The following is a 24,199-nucleotide window of genomic DNA, read 5'->3' on the forward strand; positions in this document are numbered from 1 at the left end:
AAATTCCAGGCATATGGCAACCCTAGCTATCCCAAAGATATTGGAGGTGGGAAAGCACTTTGCTTATGCTCAGAGATACAGTTCCTCCTTTACACACACTTCAGTGAGCCAGTATCCTGCATGCATTGTTGGGAAAGAGAGGAGAGTTTGAGCAGGGGCATGAACACATGGAGCTGTGTCAGAGGTTTGGTGCATCTAGCCTGGCATTGTCTACACTGACCGGCAGCAGCCACCTAGGATTTCCCCTCACCCAGTGCTACATGGAATTGAATTAGGGACCTTGATCCAGCAAAGCAGGGGGCTGATCACTCAGCAGTGGTCCTTTCCTGAAACTCAGGAATTACTCAGACGCACAGTCCGGAAGATTCACAACGATATTCTTAGCAGGTGTCCTTGCATTGAAAAAACAACAACAGCAAACGATCGAAAGCTGTTGCCATGGCAAAACAAAAAGAGGATATGTTGTTGGAAGGACATGTCCACCCTGCCAGCATCACCCCCCCCCCCACTCCCTCACCACATCCACCTTACGGCCTTCAATGGGCCACTTAATCAGAGACAACCTTGGAAAGAAAGGAACAACAAGTGCCTTTATTTGGTTTCCGACACACTCACAGTGCAAGAAATTGTGAGGGAGTAGGGAGGGGGTGAATGTGGGGTGGGGAAGAAGGAAAACAGGCCACCCCCCCAAGTGACTCAACCCTTCCCCACCCCCACCAGGTGAGGAAATGATATCCCCATTTTCACCATTCACCAATTTTGCGAGAATTTCAGAGTTTAGAAGGGAGAACAGCAAGGTCACGGCATCGCGTTCTGAGAAGCAAAATCTCGCTGGCGTCGTATTTCTAATTTGGGGTTCCAATCCATTTTTCCTTTGACATAATTACAGTGGTACCTCGGGTTACAGCTGCTTCAGGTTACAGATGCTTCAGGTTACAGTCTCCGCTAACCCAGAAATAGTACCTTGGGTTAAGAACTTTGCTTCAGGGTGAGAACAGAAATCACGTGGCGGCAGTGGGAGGCCCCATTAGCTAAAGTGGTGCTTCAGGTTAAGAACAGTTTCAGGTTAAGAACGGACCTCCAGAACGAATTAAGTTCTTAACCTGAGGTACCACTGTACTTATCCCGAGCCGAAAGAGAAGTGAGCCAGGACCCGCTGGATCTGGGTGGGAAGGCCCTATAGAGAGACCCTCACCCACCCCCAGCAAAGATCTCTCTCAACAGGAGGGGACATGGGGTGAAAAAGGATTGCTTTCCTGACGATAATCCGTCCAAACACCTCTACTAATGGTCATTACTGAGTGGAAGCAAACTTGGGGTGGGGCGGGTGATGACAGAGGGCTCTGAGTGGACTTGGGGGGGGGGGAGGACTGTATCTGGGTGATCCCACACATCAGAACTTGGCATGTTGATCAAACACTTTCCTTCCCTGCCAAAGAGTAACGGTACCAACCCCTCCACCGGGACATCAAGTAATCCTTGATAGGCCCAACTCCTTTACCCTCCCACCCTGAGCCAGATTAATACTGGCGGGTTCCGCCATCCTAGCCATGGGGCCAGCTGGTGCTCTCTCGGCCGTTCTTGCGCCCATGTCCCTCGGGGTTCCTCTCTTTCGGGTGGCGCTGGGCGCTGCTGTCCCGCTGTGCGAATCTGGGGAGAAGGCAATAAGGTTAAGGCTGATAACATTGAGTGTTAAGTTGTGGGTGAGCATATCAGACGACACAGCGATTCTTCAAACAGCTCTTGTTTATTCAGAGGCCAGAACAGAACTGAACTGAAGGGTTCAGTCAGCCTGCTTATATAGAGCTCCAGTACAACGTAACTGTAACAATATTCTAAAACTATCCAATCACTGAATGTTACTTTCGATCCCTTATTTGCATAACTATCTACAGTAACATTGAGCCACGCAGGTGCAGAGCAAACCAGTGGCAATCTGCTTCCCCTTCTCGCTCCCCACAACCAGGAACGTCTCAGAGCCACGTATGACATGGGGAAAACATACTGTATAAATAGGAAAATAAGAAGAGCCTTCCGGATCAGGCCAATGGCCCATCTAGTCCAGTATCCTGTTCTCACAGCGGCTCCCCAGATGCTCCCGTGGGAAACCCACAAGAACAACCCACTCACAAGAGCAACTCTCCCCTCCGGTGCTTTCCAGTCGTTGTTATTCAAAAGCAGGACTGCCTGAGACTGGAGGAAGATTACAGCCATTGTGGCTAATAGCCACCAATAGTCCTCTCCTCCATGAATTTGTCTCTGAAAGACATCTAGGTCAGGGGCCATCACTGTGCCCTGTGGAATCACCTAGCTTAGCTAGGTGAAGGAATAAATGTGAGAACCAGTGGCGGCATAAGCGGTTAAAGCGTCGCAGTAGGACCTGGGGGACCCGGGTTCAAATCCCCCACCTGGTCACGAAGCTCAGTGGGACCGCATTCAAACCATACATTTAAAGCCCCTAGAGCATGGGTAGGCAAACTAAGGCCTGGGGGCCAAATCCGGCCCAATCGCTTTCTAAATCTGCCTCTCGGACGGTCTGGGAATCAGCATGTTTTTACATGAGTGGTGGTGTACTGGTTAAGAGCGGAGGACTCGTAATCTGGTGAACTGGGTTCGCTTCCCCACTCCTCCACATGCAGCTGCTGGGTGACCTTGGGCCAGTCAAATTCTCTGAAGTCTCTCAGCCCCACTCACCCCACAGAGTGTTTGTTGTGGGGGAAGAAGGGAAAGGAGAATGTTAGCCGCTTTGAGACTCCTTAGGGGAGTAATAAAGCGGGATATCAAATCCAAACTCTTCTTCTTCATCAGCATCTCTGGGTTATTTGTGGGGCCTGCCTGATGTTTCTACATGAGTAGAATGGTGATTTGTGCAGCATAGGAATTGATTTCCCCCACCAAAATATAGTTCGGCCCCCCACAAGGTCTGAGGGACGGTGGACCGGCCCCCTGCTGAAAAAGTTTGCTGCCCCCTGCCCTAGAGAGTCTCCTGCACCCACAACCTCACAGGCTCTCTCACCTGCCCGCAGGGGCTGCCCCCAGCTGCCTCAGAATCACCTCCTCGAAATTATCCGCTTCCTCTTCGCTGCCCCCCAGCTGTTCCGCCAGCTCCTCCAGCGCATCCTCAACTTCATCCAGGAGCTCCACGAAGCTCAGGCGGTCGTGGGCAAAGGCCCCGTCGCTCCCAAAGTAGCCGTCAAGGGCGGCCACTAGTCCTCCGTAGTGCTCGGCCCAGCCCAGCCCAGCCAGGTAGCTCTGGAGCATGGGTAAAAAGCGTGGCTTCTGCACTGGCTCCAACCCTTCCTGCTGGGCGCACTCGTTGACGCCGGCGCAGCCCTGAGGAGGCCGGTACGGGTGCTTGGCCAGTGCTTCCCACAATGCACCAGGCTCAGCGGGCTTCTTAGCTTTCCGGTGCTCCCCGTCTTTGGCCGGCTTGGCGTCTCGCGGCCCCTGGTGCTTCCTGGGACGGTGCGGCCCGTCGGCCATCTTGGGAGCCTTGTACGGAGGACGGTGTTCCTTCTCCGGGCCTTCGCCGTGGTGCGTGGGCTTGCGCTCCTCGTGGCCAACGTGCCTTTTGTGCCAGGCCCTCTCCTTGCCTCGTTTGGCTTTGTGGCCATCTTTCCAGGACGGCTTAGCCCCTTCTTCTGCCCCCTCCAGCTCCTGGGCCACCCTCCGCTCCACGCCGTCCAGTTCCTTCCGGAGCCCTTCGGACACGTTGCCGGGCGGAACTTTCTGGAAGGCTCTCCCCAGGTCCCGCCGCACCGACGCCAGCAAGGAGCGCAGGCGGCGGATTTCGGCCTCAGGCCTCTCTACCTTTTCCCGCTGGCGGTCCTGCAAGGGCAGCTTTTCCGGGCGCGGCTGGGATTTGGAGTCGCCCGCCTCGGCCAGCTTCTCCCGCAAAAGATGGAGCTCAGCTCGTGTGGCGAGGAGGGAGGCCGTCTCCCGCTTCAGCGCCTCTGCCAGCCTGGAGTTCTCGGCAGCCAAATTCTGCCGCTGAGAGGTGAAGTCCAGTGCCTCGCCTTCCGTCTTGCGCAGGAGCAGCTGCAGTTCCTCCTTCTGGGCCTGCGGTTTTCCAAAAGGAAAGGAAAATAGAGATGTGTTCCTTCGCTGGAGCAAAGACGCGAGTGGAAATCCCAGTCCCAGGACGCAAGTGACAATACATCACCAGACCGAGGAACCCAGAATAATTATTAAGGGCCGCGCTCCAAAAACTGTTTGTGGAGCATTCCTTTCAGCAGTAAAATTCAGGACACAAAGGAGTTATTTTGTCATTGTTGCTGTTGTTAAAAATGCCCACCTAGTCCCACATTCTATTCTTTTTATTTATTTATTTAAAGTTTTTATTTATACTTTTTCAAATTTATGCATTTAATTAATTTTACAATCATTTTAACATTTCAAAGTTTGACTTCCTTCCCGCTCTTTCTGCGGTTCCTTAAATTTATTTTTTCATATCTTCTGCGTATCCAAATTCATTTAATTTACTCATTTAATTATCTAATTTAAATACAAAACTGCAGGTTATTACAATAACCCTGCCAATGTTTTTATCTGTTTGCAATTTATCTGTAAATATTCAATAAACCATTTCTATTCTTTTATAAAAAAGTTTGCTATCTTGATTTCTTATTCTTCCGGTGAGTTTCGCCATTTCTCCATATTCCACAAGTTTTTGTATCCATTCTTCCTTTGCTGGGACTTCTGCTTCTTTCCATTTTGGGGTGAGTAGCACACATAAATAAATTTCTATACAATTTAGGTAGTTCTGTCCCTATAATTTCGAGTTCCATTCTCACAGCCCCCAACCAGATAACTATGGGGAACCCACAAGGAGGACCCCAGGCACGAGAACCTTCTCCCCTTCTGTGGTTTCCAGCAACTGTTATTCAGAAGTATCGGTACCTCCAACTATGGAGTCATTGAAGGCCTTATTTACCTCCCCAAATTTGTCCAGTCCTTTTTTAAAGCCACCCAAGTTGGTGGCCGTCACTGCCTGCCTCCTGTGGCAGTGAGTTCCACAGTTCAGCTGCGCTGCGTGACAAAGTACTTTTATCCATCCTGAACTTTCAATCCTTCAGGTACCTCGGATGTCTGCAAATTCTACTGTTAGGGATGACCAACTAAGGAGGAACGGCTTATGAAACTGCTGGAATATGCTGAAATGGTGAAATTAACAGCTGGGTTAAGAGGACATAAGGCAGGGTCGCCATATGTCCAGAATTTGCCAGACATAGCCAGAATACTGCACTAGGAAGCAGCACCCAGGAGGAAATCACTAAAAAAAAGTCTGGGAAAATCTGGACGTATGGCAGCCCATGTCGGCAGTGTCATTTAACAACTTTGGCGGCCAAGAAAAAGAAAAGCTAGACAACTATTTTCACTTTTTGAAATATGGCAACCCTAGCATAAGTATTTAAGAAGCAATGAAAACCACTGATGGATTATCTATCAAATTATCACCAATATATGAAGGATTTGAAATAATAAGCAGTGGATTACTGAAAGATTTAACGGTAGAGGGGCTTAGATAATAAATATGTATCTGCTATAAAACAGCTAATGAAAAGGAGTAAAAATCAAACATCAGGAAAGGAGGGGGGGAAGTCAAGAAGAAACGTGTGTTAAAAAAAGATTTGTATGTAATGATAAATGCTTTGAAATATTGTGGGATACTTAATGAAAATGATATGAATGGGGAGGGGGGGACAAATTCTACTGTTATGAGAGAGAAGAATCAGGTCCTAACTTATTAAGGTAAAGGTAAAGGACCCCTGGATGGTTAAGTCCAGTCAAAGGTGACTATGGGGTTGTGGCGCCCATCTTGCTTTCAAGTCAAGGGAGCCGGCGTTTGTCCACAGACAGCTTTCTGGGGCATGTGGCCAGCATGACTAAACCGCTTCTGGCGCAACAGAACACTGTGACGGAAACCAGAGCACTCAGAAACGCTGTTTACCTTCCCGCCACAATGGTAGCTATTTATCTACTTGCACAGGTGTCTTTCGAACTGCTAGGTTGGCAGAGCTGGGACAGAGCAACGGGAGCTCACCCCGTCGCGGGGATTCGAACCGCCGACCTTCTGATCGGCAAGCCCAAGAGGCTCAGTGGTTCAGACCACAGCGCCACCTTTTACCTAGCTTTTTACTGTCTCCACCAACTGACAGCATCTCTCCAGGATTTCAAGTGGGGGACATTTCCCCTCCTACTCTGAGATGCCCCTGCGGATTGAACCGTGGACCTTCTGCATGCAAAGGATCTGTTCTGCCCTCCTTCACTCCACCCAGACCCTCCAGCCACCTGCAGTTCCGCTTGCATGAGCCGGATGTCTTGATTCTCCTTGGCCAGCTTGTCTAGCAAGAGTCCCATGGCATCCAGGCTCTGGCGGTCACCATCTGATGACATCACCGCTTCCTTGGCTCTCTGAAGCTCGTCGCCAACCGGGGGTTCCCGTGGGGGCGAAGCTGGCCAATCCTGCTGGGGTGGGGTGGGGAGTCAGAGTGAGCCGCAGCCTTGTTGGCTCCCAGTACGTTTCCGAGCACAATTCAAAGTGTTGGTGCTGACCTTGAAAGCCCTAAACAGCCTCGGTCCAGTATACCTGATGGAGCATCTCCACCCCGGACACTGAGGTCCAGCTCCAAGGGCCTTCTGGCAGTTTCCTGACCGCAAGAAGGAAAGCTACAGGGAACCGGGCAGAGGGCCTTCTCAGTAGTGGCACCAGCCCTGTGGAACGCCTTCCCACCAGATGTCAAGGCAATAAACAACTACAGTGGTACCTCGGGTTACATATGCTTCAGGTTACATACGCTTCAGGTTACAGACTCCGCTAACCCAGAAATAGTACCTCGGGTAAAGAACTTTGCTTCAGGATGAGAACAGAAATCGTGCTCCGGTGGCGCGGTGGCAGCGGGAGGCCCCATTAGCTAAAGTGGTTCTTCAGGTTAAGAACAGTTTCAGGTTAAGAACGGACCTCCGGAATGAATTAAATACTTAACCAGAAGTACCACTGTACTTTGTTGGAAGCCGGCCAGAGTGGCTGGGGAAACCCAACCAGATGGGAGGGGTATGTATAAATAAATAAATAAATAAATAAATAAATAAATAAAATAATTTGCAAACATCAGGATTTGAACATTGCAGCCAAGTGTTGGTCCCTGAGGTGCCCACATGGCTCTGCCCTCCTGACCCTCCCAAGGCATCCCATTGGCTGGAATCTTTGGCTGGGCAGCAAGCCAGCAAGAAGATTCCATATGCTGACCCAGACCCAGTATTGTCTGCACAGACTGGCAGCTGCTCTCCAGAACTCCAAGCAGGAAACCCCCGTTCCCTCTTGCGTCAGCACAGAGATAAAAAGACTCACCACCCCAAGAGAGCCAGGAAGGGGCTCTTCACTGTCTGAGCTTGACCAGGTGCTGAAAATGTCCACTGGGCCTGTAGGAGACAGCCGGGGCGGGGCGGGGGGAGGATGTAAAGGAGAAAAAGGGGAGAGCTGGAAAAATTAAGAGCCTCTTTCATATTCATATATATAAACACACACACACATATATATATAATTAAATTTTCTCTTTTACAAATTCAGAATATTCATTTAAACATCTTTAAAATATCAATGACTTTCCTTCTTCTCCTTCCATGGTTCATTCTGCATATCATAAATCCCTGCATATTTTACATAAACTAAACAATTCAGCATTCCATTATTACACACATCAGAACTTATTTACCCTGTTGAATTTAACTAAATGTTACGAACGTTTTCAAACGTACACAATACCCAGCCCCATATATTCAGGAAACATTTCCCAATCTTCTTTAAATGTATGTTCTTCTTGTTCTCTTATTCTATATGTTATAGAGACTCTTTCTAAGCCGGCAAAATAGTGGGGGGGGGGGTTTCTGTTGTGGCTCCCCACTGGTGGGGAAAGGGAGTTAAAACAAGACTTACCATCATCTTGGTCAAATATGACCCCTGTAAAGAGAGATAGAGAGAGGCAAAGAGGCTTTATTATTACTTATTTCATGAAATGTCTATGCCATTTGATTGTTTTTTAAAAAGCCCTCACCGTGGTTTGCAAAAAGGTTAACACAGAGGGGCTACCTTTGAAGGTGACCCGGAAACTGCAATTAATCCAGAATGCGGCAGCTAGACTGGTGACTGCGAGTGGCCACCGGGACTACATAACACTGGTATTGAAAGACCTGCATTGGCTCCCAGCACGTTTCTGAGCACAATTCAAAGTGTTGGTGCTGACCTTTCAAGCCCTAAACGGCCTCGGTCCTGTATACCTGAAGGAGCGTCTCCACCCCCATCGTTCAGCCCGGACACTGAGATCCAGCGCCGAGGGCCTTCTGGCGGTTCCCTCATTGCGAGAAGTGAGGTTACAGGGAACCAGACAGAGGGCCTTCTCGGTAGTGGCACCCGCCCTGTGGAACACCCTCCCTTCAGATGTGAAGGAAATAAGTAGCTATCCTATCTTTAAAAGACATCTGAAGACAGCCCTGTTCAGGGAAGTTTTTAATATTTAACGCTGTATTGTTTTTAATACTTGATTGGGAGCCGCCCAGAGTGGCTGGGGAAACTCAGCCAGATGGGCGGGGTATAAATAATAAATTATTATTATTATTATTATTATTATTATTATTATTATTATTACTGTCACAGGCCCATCCCAGAGGGAACAGCTAGCAGAGTTAGCCCCACCAAGCAAGGCCACCGCTCACCCAAGGATGCCAACAAGGCTAAACCCAGGAGGGCGAGGAACCCGAACAGCCATTTTGTCCTGGGAAGGCCACCGTCGTCGCCCTCGAAGGCCTCCGCGCCTCGATCTCTGCCGACCCCCGGCAGAATGGCAGGCGCGTCCCGACCCTTTCGCCTGCGCAGGCCTTCGACGTCACGCTCCTTGGACGCCTCTTCCCCACTGCTGGACGTGTTCCCTTCCTCCTCCCCCAGAGGGCCTGGGAAGGGAAAGGAGAGGAAAGAAGAGGGCAAGAAATGAGGATCAAAATATTGCGTCAGCTGGAGAAAACAGGCTCACCTGTGGCCGCTCGCCTATGGCGAGGGTGAAATTACTCCAGGCAACCAAGCAAAGAAGCTTTTACAGGTTGCGGATGGAGAGGTGGCGAGTCACCCTCTTTGCTCCTGAACCCTGAGCTCTCTTTATGGAAATTCAACATAAAGGTAGAAAATACCTCTGAATCTCACGGTTTCTGCTCCACATCCTCCTCAATTAGAATCTGCTCTTGAACTGCAAGAATACCTTCAGCTTGCCAGGATGAAGTGAAAGCGAGTGAACATCTGTAAGCAAGAGCCTTTGGCGACCCTACAGAGCTAAGGTTTCGTCCGCTGTTCCACCTACTGTTGCCTCCTGGATATGTCCACCACTAGAATGTGGGATGCGGGTGGCACTGTGGGTTAAACCACAGAGCCTAGGGCTTGCCGATCAGAAGGTCGGTGGTTCGAATCCCTACAACAGGGTGAGCTCCCGTTGCTCGGTCCCTGCTCCTGCCAACCTAGCAGTTCAAAAGCATGTCAAAGTGCAAGTAGATAAATAGGTACCACTCCAGCGGGAAGATAAACAGTGTTTCCGTGCGCTGCTCTGGTTCGCCAGAAGCGGCTTAGTCATGCTGGCCACATGACCCGGAAGCTGTACGCTGGCTCCCTCAGCCAATAAAGCGAGATGAGTGCCGCAACCCCAGAGTCGTCCGCAACTGGACCTAATGGTCAGGGGTCCCTTTACCTTTAGAATGTGGCCCCCTGAAAGCTGCCCACAAAGAAATGTGGCCCTCAAACCCGACAAGAATCTCTGCCCCACCTAAGTCCTTAAGCACACCTGTCCAGACACTAACTTGAAGCCTAAAACTCAGGCAATTGCTTGCATTTGTGTTCTGTTGCCTTGCCCTCTGCACTTCCTCTATTGCTTCTTCCGGCAGCCAAAATGTAGATGTGTAGGCTGCTTGGGGCAGAGATCTGTCAAAGGCCTCCGCATTATTCCACAAAGAACTGCCTATGCTGAGGGCATTAAGTCACCTGCTTTGTGAATGAAGACAGTTCCCTGTGGGACAGGCACGGATCCTTCCTCAGCCTCGCAGGTGCTGGCCTCCTTGCATGCGACAGGCTCTGGGGTCTTGACTAGTGTGGGGGTTTCTTCAGAACTGGGGTCCACCACCACCTCAGGACCCTGGATCGCGAGAGAGAGATAAGGATGCTTGTAAAATTGGCATTGTTCTCGAATTGTGAATGTGTGTGTGCCTACTTCCTGGCAACCTCATATCCAGTGTTGCTTGGGACTTCTAAGATACAAAAAAAATTGGTGTAGCTTTAAAAGGTTCAGTCTGCCATCTTGCTTCAAAATGGTGCCCAACGAAAATATTGCCCAAAAAAAGATACGCTAATATGCCTAGATTAAAATGTGAAGTACTGGATGGAAGAAAAATTAGTAAGGAAAGATAATAAGAATATATAGATGATTTGAGAAGATTGTAGAATGCAAAGAATATTTTAAATTTTACAATGTGGAGGAAAGGGCAGAGGGAAGTGGGAGGAAGGAGAAAAGAATACGATGGATTGAGGAAATATAAATGTAAATGTATAGGGGGATGGGAAAGAAATGGTGTTGGTACATCTGTATTGTGATGTAATATGTGGAAACCAATGAAAAACAAAATGGTGCCCAACTGTATCCCGGTAAGAGGAGCCATCGTGCAAAATTTGGTCAGACCAGTTTCTTTGTACAGTAATGGCTTTCGTTGGCCAATTACCGCCATTTACATGTCCAAAGCACTGCCGCCAACTCCAGGAGGCCCTGGGTGCCTGGACACCCACAAAATTTTCGCTGTGGGCGCTTGGCCTACTGCCGCCCGCTGCCTTACCTCCGGGGTGCATCTGTGGCCACAGCAGGCCCCAACAGAAGAGGCCCTGTGTGGATCGTTTGGCTAATTGCCAAATGGAATTGAGTTCAAAGAGGAACAAAGCCCCAAAGTTGGAGAAATCTCATATACCGTATTTTTCGCACCATAGGGCGCACTGGCCCATAGGGCGCACCTAGTTTTTTGGGGGGAAATAAAGGGGAAAAAATTTATCTCCCTGCCAGGCGCAGGGCTGGGGTGGGGGAAGCCCAAGCTTCCCCAGCCCACAGAACAGGCTGCTCTCCGCAAGCCGTGGGAACCCGGCAGGAACTCCCGCGGGCTCCCAAGGTTTGTGGATAGCTTCCTGAAGTCTGGAGAGCGAGAGGGGTCGGTGTGCACTGACCCATCTCGCTCTCCAGGCTGCAGCGAAAGCCTGTATTCGCCCCATAGGACGCACACACATTTCCCCTTCATTTTTGGAGGGGGAAAAGTGCGTCCTATAGGGCGAAAAATACAGTACATGCAGAGAATTAAGCGAATGCTCTACCTTCTGACTGGCGCCGTCTGCATCAGGGCGGTCGATGAGGGTTTTGCTCTCGCCGAGAGGAGCTGTCCCAAAAGATGCCTGTGTTAAAGCTAGTAAACGAATGCGTTTATTATGTTCATCTGCATCCAGGGCATAGCTGTCAACCTTCCCTTTTTTGCAGGAAATTCCCTTATTCCAGCGCCGTTTCCCGCTGCTATCCCGGATTGTTAGATATCCCATAGACTGTCCCGGGATAGGCGAGGTTGCTGATCCCTTATTTTTGAGGCTGCCGATCCCTTATTTTCAAATCTGAAAGTTGACATCTATGATCCAGGGTGGGGAACCATTTTCAAAGAGAGAGGCCCGCAATCCCTTCTGGGCAACTTCGGGGGGGGGGGGCGCATGCCAGGAGTTGGCAGGGCCAGAAGCAAACCTGGACGGAGCAAGGGGTGTCAGGGTTCAAGGACACATTTCAGCCAGGCAAAAACACCCAAGGAAGGTGCAAAGAAGGACTGGTGAAGGGCGGGGCCTGGAGAAAAGGGGTGTGGCCTGGAGACAGGGGGTGTGGCCTGGTGAAAGTTCCAAGGGCCAGAGAGTAAGAGGGCTAGAAGGGCCGCATTCAGTTCTCATGCCTGGGATTCACACACACACAAACACACACACACTGTAACCAAAACAGGGTCTGATGAAAATACCAGGTATCCTCCATCACTGAAAATATGCTTCCCTCCCTCAGAGCAGTGGGGTGAGCTGGACCCCATATGCAAAGCAGCTTCCCCATTATATACTGAAGTCCAGCTTTCAATATCATGCAGAGGATTGCAAAGCAACAGGGGCGATCAGGATATGGGGTTAGGAAAGGACATGGAAGGCAGCTAAGGGTTGGGCATTGTCCATTGCTACATACCTTGCGTCTCTTCCTGGGCCGGCTCAGACCCAGCCTGCGTTTCCAAGCCAAGGTCTTCTACAGGTAGAGCCTGGAGGGGCAAAACACGTCGAAAATAGAGGTCACAAAATTTCCCCTTTTTCTCATAGAGTGGGATGGGGGAGGATCTTTACCTGGCCCCACCCCTGTGGGCCAACTTTGCCAGGTGAGTGGGGCAACCCACTTGTCAATCATGATGGTTGTGTGTGTTTTTTGTAACTGCTTTTATTTATTTATTATTGGATACAGAAAAAGAAGAAGAAAACAGCTGCGATAAAGTATCTGAAATAGAGATTTATTTATTTTTTAAAGCAAAATACCCAGGCGTGCAGGATGAATTCAACTGCCCATGGTTGATCATTATATTTGAGGTGCACCTTTGAGGTGCATATTTTTAGAACCCACCTTATTTTCCTGACTGTAAGTTGTTTAAAATTGTTTGTAATATTGTGCTTTAATGTTGCAACCCACCCTGGGACCTTAGGGTGGAGAGTGGAATAATAATAATAATAATAATAATAATAATAGAAGAGTTTGGATTTGATATCCCGCTTTATCACTACCCAAAGGAGTCTCAAAGCGGCTAACATTCTCCTTTCCCTTCCTCCCCCACAACAAACACTCTGTGAGGTGAGTGGGGCTGAGAGACGTCAGAGAAGTGTGACTGGCCCAAGGTCACCCAGCAGCTGCATGTGGAGGAGCGGGGAAGCGAACCCGGTTCCCCAGATTACGAGTCCACCGCTCTTAACCACTACACCACACTGGCTCTCTCTTATTATTAATAATAATAACAATAATAATAATACAGGTAGACTGCCCCTGCCCACCCACCAAAGTCCATCACAAGGAGCTCCCACAAGGGCTTGATGGCCACCTGGTTGCCAGGTGCTTGGAAACTGCAGCACAGGGGGCTTTTCTGCCTCCCTAGCACCAAGCGCTTTGCACTGAGCCCCCTGCTAAAATGAGAAGGGGCCACTTGGTGCTGCAGGAGAAAGGCACAGGGGTCCCTCTCTTGCCCATCAGCTGCTTGGCGGAAGCGGGAAAAGATGACCTGTTTTGAGCTCCTGGCTGTCTCTTTGGGGTCCCCTGGGCACCTGCCCCACATATGACACCTTGCCTGGAGCCAGTGGGCGTGGTTTAGGGGGAAACGGTCCTGTGGGCCAAAGGGTGGGTGATGGCGGGAGAGATGCAGCCTGGTGAAGAAAGGAAGGGATCGTAGCTCAGTATCTCTTCTGCCTACGGAAGGCTCCAGCTTCAGTTGGCTGCATCTCCTTGCCTTCTGAGGGGCAGCATGTCCCAAGCGGGTGGGGCCAGAGGCAAAACGGGCAGAGCAACTGATGCAAATGTGACCTGTGCACAGTATCGGTAAAGGTAAAGGGACCCCTGACCATTAGGTCCAGTCGTGACCGACTCTGGGGTTGCGGCGCTCATCTCACTTTATTGGCTGAGGGAGCCGGCGTACAGCTTCGGGATCATGTGGCCAGCAGGACTAAGCCACTTCTGCCGAATCAGAACAGCACACAGAAACGCCGTTTACCTTCCCGCTGGAGCGGTACCTATTTATCTTCTTGCACTTTGCCTCAACAGTAGAAAGTCTCCTTTCATACTGCATCGCGGTGTGGTACGCTGGTTTGACATCATCTGATAGGAAGTGCCTATAGGTAAAGGACCCCTGACCATTAGGTCCAGTCATGACCGTCTCTGGGGTTGTGGCGCTCATCTCACTTTATTGGCTGAGGGAGCCGGCGTACAGCTTCGGGATCATGTGGCCAGCAGGACTAAGCCACTTCTGCCGAATCAGAACAGCACACAGAAACGCCGTTTACCTTCCCGCTGGAGCGGTACCTATTTATCTTCTTGCACTTTGCCTCAACAGTAGAAAGTCTCCTTTCATACTGCATCGCGGTGTGGTACGCTGGTTTGACATCATCTGATAGGAAGTGCCTATAGGTAAAGGACCCCTGACCATTAGGTCCAGTCATGACCGTCTCTGGGGTTGTGGCGCTCATCTCACTTTATTGGCTGAGGGAGCCGGCGTACAGCTTCGGGATCATGTGGCCAGCAGGACTAAGCCACTTCTGCCGAATCAGAGCAGCACACAGAAACGCCGTTTACCTTCCCGCTGGAGCGGTACCTATTTATCTACTTGCACTCTGACATGCTTTCGAACTGCTAGGTTGGCAGGAGAAGGGACCAAGAAATGGGAGCTCACCCCGTCACGGGGATTTGAACTGCCGACCTTCTGATCGGCAAGTCCTAGGCTCTGTGGTTTAACCCACAGTGCCACCCGCGTCCCTACCTGTGTACAGTAGGCCAGTTAATAACCCCCCCCCCAATCATCCATCCAAAGGAGCATCCCCCCCCCTCAAGAGGGAACGAAGCAACACTGGTGAGGGGGCGTGGCCTGAGGGGAGAGGGTGTGGCCTGGAAAGATGGGCGTGGCCTAGGGATGAAGGATGTTTCCTGGAAAGAGGGGCATGGCCTGAGGGGAGAGGGTGTGGCCTGCAAAGATGGGCGTGGCCTACGGAAGAAGGATGTTTCCTGGAAAGAGGGGCGTGGCCTGAGGGGAGAGGGTGTGGCCTGGAAAGATGGGCGTGGCCTACGGAAGAAGGATGTTTCCTGGAAAGAGGGGCGTGGCCTGAGGGGAGAGGGTGTGGCCTGCAAAGATGGGCGTGGCCTACGGAAGAAGGATGTTTCCTGGAAAGAGGGGCGTGGCCTGAGGGGAGAGGGTGTGGCCTGGAAAGATGGGCGTGGCCTACGGAAGAAGGATGTTTCCTGGAAAGAGGGGCGTGGCCTGAGGGGAGAGGGTGTGGCCTGGAAAGATGGGCGTGGCCTACAGAAGAAGGATGTTTCCTGGAAAGAGGGGCGTGGCCTGAGGGGAGAGGGTGTGGCCTGGAAAGATGGGCGTGGCCTACGGAAGAAGGATGTTTCCTGGAAAGAGGGGCGTGACCTGAGGGGAGAGGGTGTGGCCTGCAAAGATGGGTGTGGCCTGGGGAAGAAGGATGTTTCCTGGAAAAAAGGCGTGGCCTGAGGGGAGAGGGTGTGGCCTGGAAAGATGGGTGTGGCCTAGGGAGAGTGGGTGTGGTTTGAGGCTGCCCTCTAAGCCTGAGGTTGCCCACCCCCTTCAAACCTCACTGCCAACTTCAGGGATGGGACATCTTCCAAGGGATGCTGATGGACTCCAGCTTCCATCAGCCCCAGGCAACAAGGACAACAGTCCAGGAGGATAGCCACTCCAGCCCCTAAAACCCTGGGGGGCTGCAGGTTTCCCTACCCACCTCCCACAGAGAAAAGAAGCAGGTTCTAGGGCCCACCACTGACCCCAAATAGTGTCCTCCTCACAAGAGGTCAGGCCTGGGAGACCCAAAAGCCTACGAGGAGAGGGCTTTTGAGGAGTTCATTATGCTGCCCCACCCCTGATGTCTTGCCCCTGCCCCACAGAGCCTTTGCCCCTCTCCCCAGTTTGCTTTCTGCTCCCACTCACCTCAGAGCCGGCAATCACCCAGCTGTTGTTGTCCGACTCCCGGGAGTCTGAATTGTCAGTCATTTTGGCTCATGCCACGGGGCGTTGGGTCAGCGGAGCCTCCTAGGGATGCAGACCCCCAGTCGGATGGGGGGCTGGAAGGAACAGAAGATGTCTGAAGAGAGAGAGAGAGACAGAGGAGGTTCTTTATCAGCCTCGAGTACAAAGCAGGCGAGGCCGGCCGCTTCACGTCGGGGGAATTTGACTGGCAAATTAATTTGGGCAGAGAAATTGGGACACAGGCTGCAGATGAGACGCAAAAACCTGAACAGGCCAGCTGGCCTCTCTGTCTCCCATCCCAGCACGGTCTGCACTGGCTGGCAGCAGCTATGGTCTCTACCCCCATGAATAAAGATCCCAGGTCTCATGGTTTGGAGCAAACAGCTGGTTTAAAATAGGAGCATAGGAAGAGAGTCAGACTGATGGGTCCATTTAGCTCAGCATTGCCTACACTGACTGGCAGCAGCTCTCCGGGGTTTCAGGCAGGGCAGATTCCCAGCCCTACCTGGAAATGGCAGGGACTGAACCCGGGACCTTCTGCAGGCAAACTGAGCTAAGGCCCTTCTCCATATCCTTTCGACTTGGCAGCTCAGGGAAGTTACCTAGCTTTAACAATCATATAAAACCAACTCCTTTGCCAGTTTCCTCCATTTCAACACTATTTTGCCCTTGGAAAAAATTACTCTTTTCCCTGCCACCTCCCCAAGCGTGAGAACGTGTATACACACCTCCTACCCCAGGACGTGCCCAGAGGTGACAATCGCTGAGCTGATTGTTGGCCAAGGAAAGCCTAATCCCATCACCAGACTTGCCAAGGGGTCCAGACATGCAGAGGAAGTTCTATTGCACTTTGGGTGGTGGGACTTCAGAGGTGTTTGCCTATGCTAATCTTATACCTGGGTCTTGCCCTGCCATGCCTGCTTATGCTAATCTTGTACCAAGGACTTGTCTGGACATGTTTGCCGAGGTTAAACTAGTGTAACCCTTGTCTACCTCTCCCCTTTTGTGACATGTCGGTGATGTAGCAATGATGCTGTACGAACTGTGTTCTGGGATGTGGTGGGAAACTTTTAAAAGTCCTTGTCACCTCATCCTCAGGGTTCAAAATTCCTCTTTGAACCTGTCGCGCAATAAACTTTGGTCTACAGCTATTTGCTCCGGTTGGTGGCTGGACTCCTTCCTTTATTCTGCAATTTTAAGGTTCATAAATGTACCAAGCAAACACGTACATACATATATATAAACCACATGTCTGAAAACTCCACAGAAAAAAAAGTCCTGAACAAATTGACCTCAATTATTTCTCTGCAAGGTCAAAGTGGGAAACCTTCCCATTGTCTTTTTCCTTCACAAATCCTGTCTTAAGGGCACATTTAAGATATGAATAGGGTGTGAGCCTGTGACCTGGCCCAGGAACTAATTATTTATCATTACAAAAGACTAGCCAGGCTCCCCAGGCAATCCAGTCACGTGACCATTAAACAGGTAACCTGGCAGACAGGAGGTAAACAAAGCAATCAGATTTCAGCCCTTCTGTGATGTATGTATGATGTTTCTGGGGGTGGTCTTGATCTACAGGGTGGCAATTTCGAAAGTCTATATGAGGCCTTGCACGCCATTGTTCTGGGTTTTTCCTCCCTCCTGCGTGTGGTGAGCAAGGACCCTGTTGCAACAGATCAATAAAGTTCAGGCTTACTAGCTGCTTTGCTTCTCAATATTCTCTGGTTGGCCTCTGTTATTTTCTCCTACCAATAGGGAACCTACGTAAGGACTCTGTATGGGCTCTTGGATACCCCATAAGGGAAAAGGGCAGATTTTGTTTACAACATCAGGGACTCGCGACGAGATGGGTGACTGAGCAGCCTCACACCTGTAACAAAATCAATGGAGTTGAGTCACAGGGTTGTACCCAATGCTGGTCTTTAGAGCAGACCCATTGAAATTTAGTGGCTTTGACTAACTCAGGCTGTATAAACACTGTACATTTAAAGCACTCACCCCAAAGAATTCCCAGGTAAAGGGACCTCTGACCATTAGGTCTAGTCATGACCGACTCTGGGGTTGTGGCGCTCATCTCGCTTTATTGGCCGAGGGAGCCGGCGTACAGCTTCCGGGTCATATGGCCAGCAGGACTAAGCCGCTTCTGGCGAACCAGAGCAGCGCACGGAAACACCGTTTACCTTCTCACCGGAGCGGTACCTATTTATCTACTTGCACTTTGATGTGCTTTCAAACTGCTAGATTGGCAGGAGCAGGGACCGAGCAACGGAGCTCACCCCGTCGCGGGGATTCGAACTGCCGACCTTCTGATCGGCAAGTCCTAGGCTCTGTGGTTTAACCCACAGCGCCACCCGCGTCCCAGCACACTTAGGAAACTACAATTCCCAGGATTCTTTGGAGGGGGGGAATGTGCTTCAGATGCATGGTGTATATACAGCCTTCGAGTAGAATGTACTGTTTGAGTAGAACGTACAATATAGATAAAAGGTAAAGGTAAAGGTACCCCTGCCCGTACGGGCCAGTCTTGACAGACTCTGGGGTTGTGCGCCCATCTCACTTAAGAGGCCAGGGGCCAGCGCTGTCCGGAGACACTTCCGGGTCACGTGGCCAGTGTGACATCGCTGCTCTGGCGAGCCAGAGCCGCACACGGAAACGCCGTTTACCTTCCCGCTGGTAAGCGGTCCCTATTTATCTACTTGCACCCGGAGGTGCTTTCGAACTGCTAGGTTGGCAGGCGCTGGGACCGAGCAGCGGGAGCGCACCCCGCCGCAGGGATTCGAACCGCCGACCTTTCGATCGGCAAGTCCTAGGCGCTGAGGCTTTAACCCACAGCGCCACCTGCGTCCCCTCACAATATAGATAGAACTCATTTATCTCAGTGGGTCTACTCTGAAGTGGATTGAGTTGGAGCCAACCCAGAATAGACAAGAGAAGAACATCTTCCCTTATTAGTTTGGAAAGGAGGGGGTGGGTGGGCAGTTTTAAAAACGTCTTCCAGGCAGAGCTATTCTCGCTGGAAAGAGAATGTGGGGAATCCAAATTATGCCGGACTCTGAACGAGGTCTGATTACCAGCACTCCGAAAGCAAGAAGAGGAAGAGGAAACAAGTCCTCTTGCAAAAACAAAAATGCAAATTTATGGGGCTCAGGGACAAAGTTGGTGGGTTTTTGGAGGGTAACAGACAGAGGTGTCAAAAGAATAGGTACTCCAGACCTCCCCTAAAAAAAAAAAAAGAGGTGCCCATATATAAAAACCTCTATTTTTCTTCTCTTCTTAAATGTAATCAAAAGAAATCGAACAAAGAATTAAAACTTTAAACCGTAAAGATTTGCAGTCTGGAAACAAAATTACAAAGATCCAATGCAGCTCTAAAGGGATAATAAAGTATTACAAATATTCCCTTTGGTATTGGTAAGAATAAAAGAAATCTCCATTTGTGATCTCCCTTATTGTTGAGAATCTGGCGTTTGCAATACAATGGTGGCACTGAGTGAGCCTGCAACTCAATATTTTGTAGAAGAAGTAAAATCATGGCATATATGAAAATTAAAAATGGTCGTTCGAGCTCTGCCTATTATGTAGTTTTAGTTTATGAGGCATCTCTTCAAGTAGGGCAATCTGCCAACCTTTAAACACAGCAATCCCGATGATTAAGATTAAAGGTCTTCCAGGATTTAGCAATGCAGCCGGCCTGGTCTGCTGTTAAAAGATGAGAAGTAAGTTTACTTTTCAAGACCTCTTCTCTCCCCTCCATGCAATACATTCTTGTTAAATATCCCCCCCCCTTCCCTGTAGGAACAGCTGTCAGAACAGGAGACTGACTTTGGGGGAAAGGAGGGAGGTATTTTTAGACGCTTTTAATACACTTTAGCAGGTGGAAATTGCTGAGCAGACCAGCCCAGACTGCTCTGGAGGGATATGACAAGATCTTTCTTGCCTCCTGCCCCAGAATCCATTTAACTCCAAGCTCCCTTAGGGAGCTCCAGAAGGGAAATAATTCCTGCTCCCCCCACAACAAGTAACTCTCCACTATTCCTTTTTTGGACACAGGGTTTTAAACAACCTTGCTGGTTTGGGTTCCCACTCCCTCTCTCCTGCTGGGCCCCCGTGGTTATAGGAAGGAAAAGCACCTTTTTGCAGAGAATTCCTAATCTGGAAGTTTGAGAAAAAGAAGGAAGAAAAAGGCTGCAGTTTTAAATGTTATCTTATTTTTTAAAAGCATGTCCCCATGGATGCTAACACTCACTGCAGGTGCATGCAATGTTTGCCATATTCAGGGTATAAAAAGGTGACTAAATTAGACCCATATGTTTCAAAACTAAGTTGGAGACAACCTTCTCAAGGTAGGAAACTGTTAGTTCATTGGTCTATCTAGCTTAGCGTTGTCAACACGGACTGGCAGCTCTCCAGGGTTTCAGGCAGGACACATGCCCAGCCCTAACTTGGAGATGTTGGGGATTCGAACCCGGGACCTTCTGCATGCAAAGCAGACACTCTGCCATTGTGCTACAGCCCTTCCGTTCCATTGAACTGGCATAGGAAACTGCCTTCAGACCATTGGTCTATCTGGATCAGCACTGCTGGCACTGACTGGCAGCAGCTCTCCCTGCCGAAAATCAGACTTGGGAGAAAAGAGAAAAGTTTTGGGGCAGGATCATTGGAGTGAAATAGGCACTATTATTCCTCTTTCAGAAGTCTAATCCTGTGGGAGAAAGCTAATTCCCAACACCACACAATCTCACATCCCCAAAGTCACACTGCACCCCTAATATGTACATATATTTCTGTGTCCTCTGATCCTGCTCTCAATATACAAAGAGGTTGTGGTTTTACAGCAGGCATCAGAAGATGCAAGCAGGAAACGGCCTTGTTTTGTCGCTCTCAACTTCTGCCCCCCCCCCCAGCTCCGATGCCATAGCAACCCTGGCAGCGGTGCCCTTAATAGGAGATTTATGTGGGACAGCGGAACCTAGCCGGGCCGGATCCTTGGCGGCAGTGGCTACAGGCAGCCAAGCGCCACCCGACACAGGCAGGGACAAAAATGGGCCTCTCTATACAACAACACTTTTTAAATTTTTCATAGAACAACAAGAGAGCCCGCGGTGGTGTGGCGATTAGCGTGTCGGGCTAGGACCTGAGAGACCCAGATTCAAAGCCCCTCTCAGCCTGACCTCTCAGCCTGACCTACTTCACAGAGCTGTTGTGCAGGTTAAGGGAGGGAGGGAGGGAGAGAGCCATGTACACCAACTTCAGCTCCTTGGAGGAAAAAAAGCAGGATATAGATGCAATAAGGGGGTTCGGACTAGATGACCCGCAGGCTCCCTTCCAATTCTATGATTCTACATGAGGTCCTGGCAGCCTTCAGCAGGGATGTGAGAGGGCCTGTTGCGTGGCAGGAACCCGGAATGGTGATTCCATCGTACGTGAGCTGCCTGGTATCTTCAGGGCATCTCATAATGTTATAGCCCTCCAGATGTTGCTCCACTACAACTCCCATCATCCGTGACCAACTGGGCTATTCTGATGTGGGCTGATGGGAACTGGAGTCCAACAAGAGATGGAAGGGTTTCGTACCTCTGATCAGACCCTTTGTAGGTCTCGATGCAACCCATTAACAAAGCTCTTCCCCCTGGAAATAGCGTGAGTTGTGGATGCGAAACACGCACTGCTGCAGATAACTCAAGTTGTTGGAGCAAGTGGGGAGAGCTATAGCCCTTGATGGACTCCCATAATTCCTCAGCAGTTGCCCTGGGGTCCTTGGCAGGAAGGGCAAGATATAAGTTTAATTTTAAAAATAAATAACAAGTCCAAAAGGATCTGCAGGGCCTGTTCCTGCCCTCTCCCCTCAGCCATAGATCACCACCTGGCCTGCCTTGCAAGGCTGTTGTGAAGCAGTGGTGAGAAACCTGCGGCTCTGGATTTCAAATCCCATCACCACACCCAACCCAAGCAGGAGGGGTGATGGGAGTTGTAGTTCAGCAACTTTTGGAGAGCTTCTACCCATCCCCTTTTTACAGATCGCTTAGCAAAAGGACACACATTACTTTCACATTCAAAATAAGGGCATAAAGGCTTATTATATTAGCAAAGAGTGCAAAGTAATAAAACAAAAACTGATAATAATATGATAGCCAGGGGTTTGGGATCTGTGGACCTCTGGAGATGTCGCTAGATTAGAATACCCATCCTCCTTGACCACTGGCCGTGCTGGTCGGAGCTGGTGGGAACTGGAATCCCTAAACATCAGTGGTTTGCCCACCTGCCATAAAGTTTAGGGTGCAACCTTGTAAGCACCGACCTCGTAGGAAGTCCCATTGAACTGTATGGGTGCTTACTTTCCGGAGTAAACGTGGAGAACTACAGTTACTGAGTTAGTACAGTCATGGGACGTGGGTGGCGCTGTGGGTTAAACCATAGAGCCTAGGACTTGCCGATCAGAAGGTTGGCAGTTCGAATCCCCACCACGGGGTGAGCTCCCGTTGCTCGGTCCCAGCTCCTGCCAACTTAGCAGTTCGAAAGCACGTCAAAGTGCAAGTAGATAAATAGGTACCGCCCCAGCGGGAAGGTAAACAATGTTTCCGTGCGCTGCTCTGGTTCGCCAGAAGTGGCTTAGTCATGCTGGCCACATGACCCGGAAGCTGTACGCTGGCTCCCTCAGCCAGTAAAGCGAGATGAGCGCCGCAACCCCAGAGTCGGCCACGACTGGACCTAATGGTCAGGGGTCCCTTTACCTTTACCTTTACAGTCATGAAATCAATGACTTGGAAGTCCTCCAGCCCAACCCTCTGCTATGGAGGAATCGCAGCTGAATAATTCCTGACAGATAACTGAAGGTGTGAAGCTCTCGGGTGTTCAAAAAGCGGTGTGTGCGAATGTTGAGCATGACAGCCAAAAAAAACACACCAAAAAAACCGCAATCACCAGGAATAAATCAACCTGTAGCACTGGCAACTTGGAAGGCAGAAAAGATGGACCCCTTACAAGAATTCCTAGCATTGAAGTGAGATTTATACAGCCAAATTAAGATCTTACCTCTCCATCAAAACACAACCCTAAGGATTCCAAGGGCTTGCAAACTCAAGAGTATACAGAACTGGTGAATGAATTCTTCTGGATTAATACATGCAGGGTACGTGGGCACGATTGTGTATGCAGGTGGCAACCGGGTACAATATATGGGCACAGGTGGGCTTTTGAGATGGGACAGGGGAACCTCTCCCAACTCCAGCATCGCCCCTCTCAAACCACGCATAAAACGATCTGGTCTAGACCCTTCCCTTTGCATTGATCGCTGAACCAAATGCCAGCTTCCCAGTTTTGGAACCAAAGTTACCTGCAATAGATCCAAGGCAACGGTGGTTGGGGGAGGGGAGCACATTTGGAGGGATCTCAAAAACGAGTCCCATAGAAACTGCAAGCCTACTCTCTAGATAGATAGATAGATTGATGATAGATAGATAGATAGATATCCCGAAAAAGCAGCAACTCTCTCCCAGAAGGCAAGGTGAAATCACAACCCACCCACCCACCCTAAAGGGGCAACGGGAGAGCTGATGGGGCTGTTGCCATGGTAACCCTGCATCAGCGACCCTCGGGGATTCCCTCTGCTGGACCAAATCATGCCGGCGCCGCCGCCGCCCCCCTCTTCCCTTGAGAGCTGCTTGCCCTAAAATTGGGGGGCCCCCTCCTCCGGTGACCCATACTGTTACCCCACAACAACCCATTTCCTCTTCACCTTTCCATCCATCCTTACCTTAGTCTAGGCGGCTCTCAGATCTGGAAGTTTTTTTAGAAGGTGGAAAAAAGGATGGCTGCGGACGCCTCTTAACTTTGTATAGGAAACTTCGCAGCACTTTACCCTGGGGGGGGGGGGAGGAAAGGGGCGGGACGTCGGGGCCAGGCAGCCTATCCCTGGGGTTGGGGGAAATGAGTTTGGCCAATGAAGGGGAAGAGAGGGCAGGACAGGGGAGAGGACAGCACTGTTTTGGAATCCGCAATGCAATCCTGAGGCCGGGAGATAAATGTGTGCGAAACCCCCTAAATGGGGAGAATTCTGGATCGGGAAGGAGGAGCACGCTTTGCGGGGAGATTAGGGGTCCCCCCATAAGATCAGCCTTCCTAAGGCTTGGGGGGGGGGTGCAGAGAAGGTGTGTCCCCCCCCAGTCAGCCATTTAGGATCCTAGCGAGAAGGCATGACTAAGCTGAGCGAGGCTGGAGAGACAGCAACAGCTGGGAGTCCAAGCAGTGAGGCGGATTCTCCTGCCATCCCAGGGACACTTTATATCAGTCCTGGGTAGCTCAGTTGGCGAGAGCACTGTGCTGGTAACGCCAGAGTCGCAGGTTCGATCCCCGTATGGAGCAGCTGCGTTGAGCTAGATGACCCTTAGGG

At 50.3% G+C, this 24,199-nt stretch overlaps 1 protein-coding gene across 4 annotated transcripts; it reads right to left on the minus strand.

Moving 5' to 3' along the window:
• Positions 1-564: 564 nt before the first annotated feature.
• PBXIP1 (PBX homeobox interacting protein 1) lies at positions 565-24,001 on the minus strand. 4 transcript variants are annotated; one of them, XM_079958052.1, is made up of 11 exons: positions 23,564-23,701; positions 15,772-15,925; positions 12,270-12,339; positions 11,384-11,472; positions 10,019-10,169; positions 8,713-8,946; positions 7,937-7,960; positions 7,352-7,422; positions 6,292-6,465; positions 3,017-4,059; positions 565-1,650 (listed from the first exon to the last, which is right to left on the minus strand). In XM_079958052.1, exons 2-11 carry the CDS (start codon positions 15,832-15,834, stop codon positions 1,545-1,547), a joined length of 2,025 nt encoding a protein of 674 aa, XP_079814178.1. In that variant the 5' UTR covers positions 15,835-15,925; positions 23,564-23,701; the 3' UTR covers positions 565-1,544. The 4 variants fall into 4 exon arrangements, with proteins under 4 accessions (XP_079814178.1, XP_079814177.1, XP_079814179.1 ...); XM_079958051.1 differs by having other exon boundaries at positions 6,292-6,468; positions 23,564-23,696; XM_079958053.1 differs by having other exon boundaries at positions 6,292-6,468; positions 11,384-11,445; positions 23,564-23,694.
• Between the last annotated feature and the right edge of the window lie 198 nt (positions 24,002-24,199).

Source organism: Podarcis cretensis (genome assembly GCF_951804945.1).
Source record: "Podarcis cretensis genome assembly, chromosome: 16".
Lineage (NCBI taxonomy): Eukaryota > Metazoa > Chordata > Lepidosauria > Squamata > Lacertidae > Podarcis > Podarcis cretensis.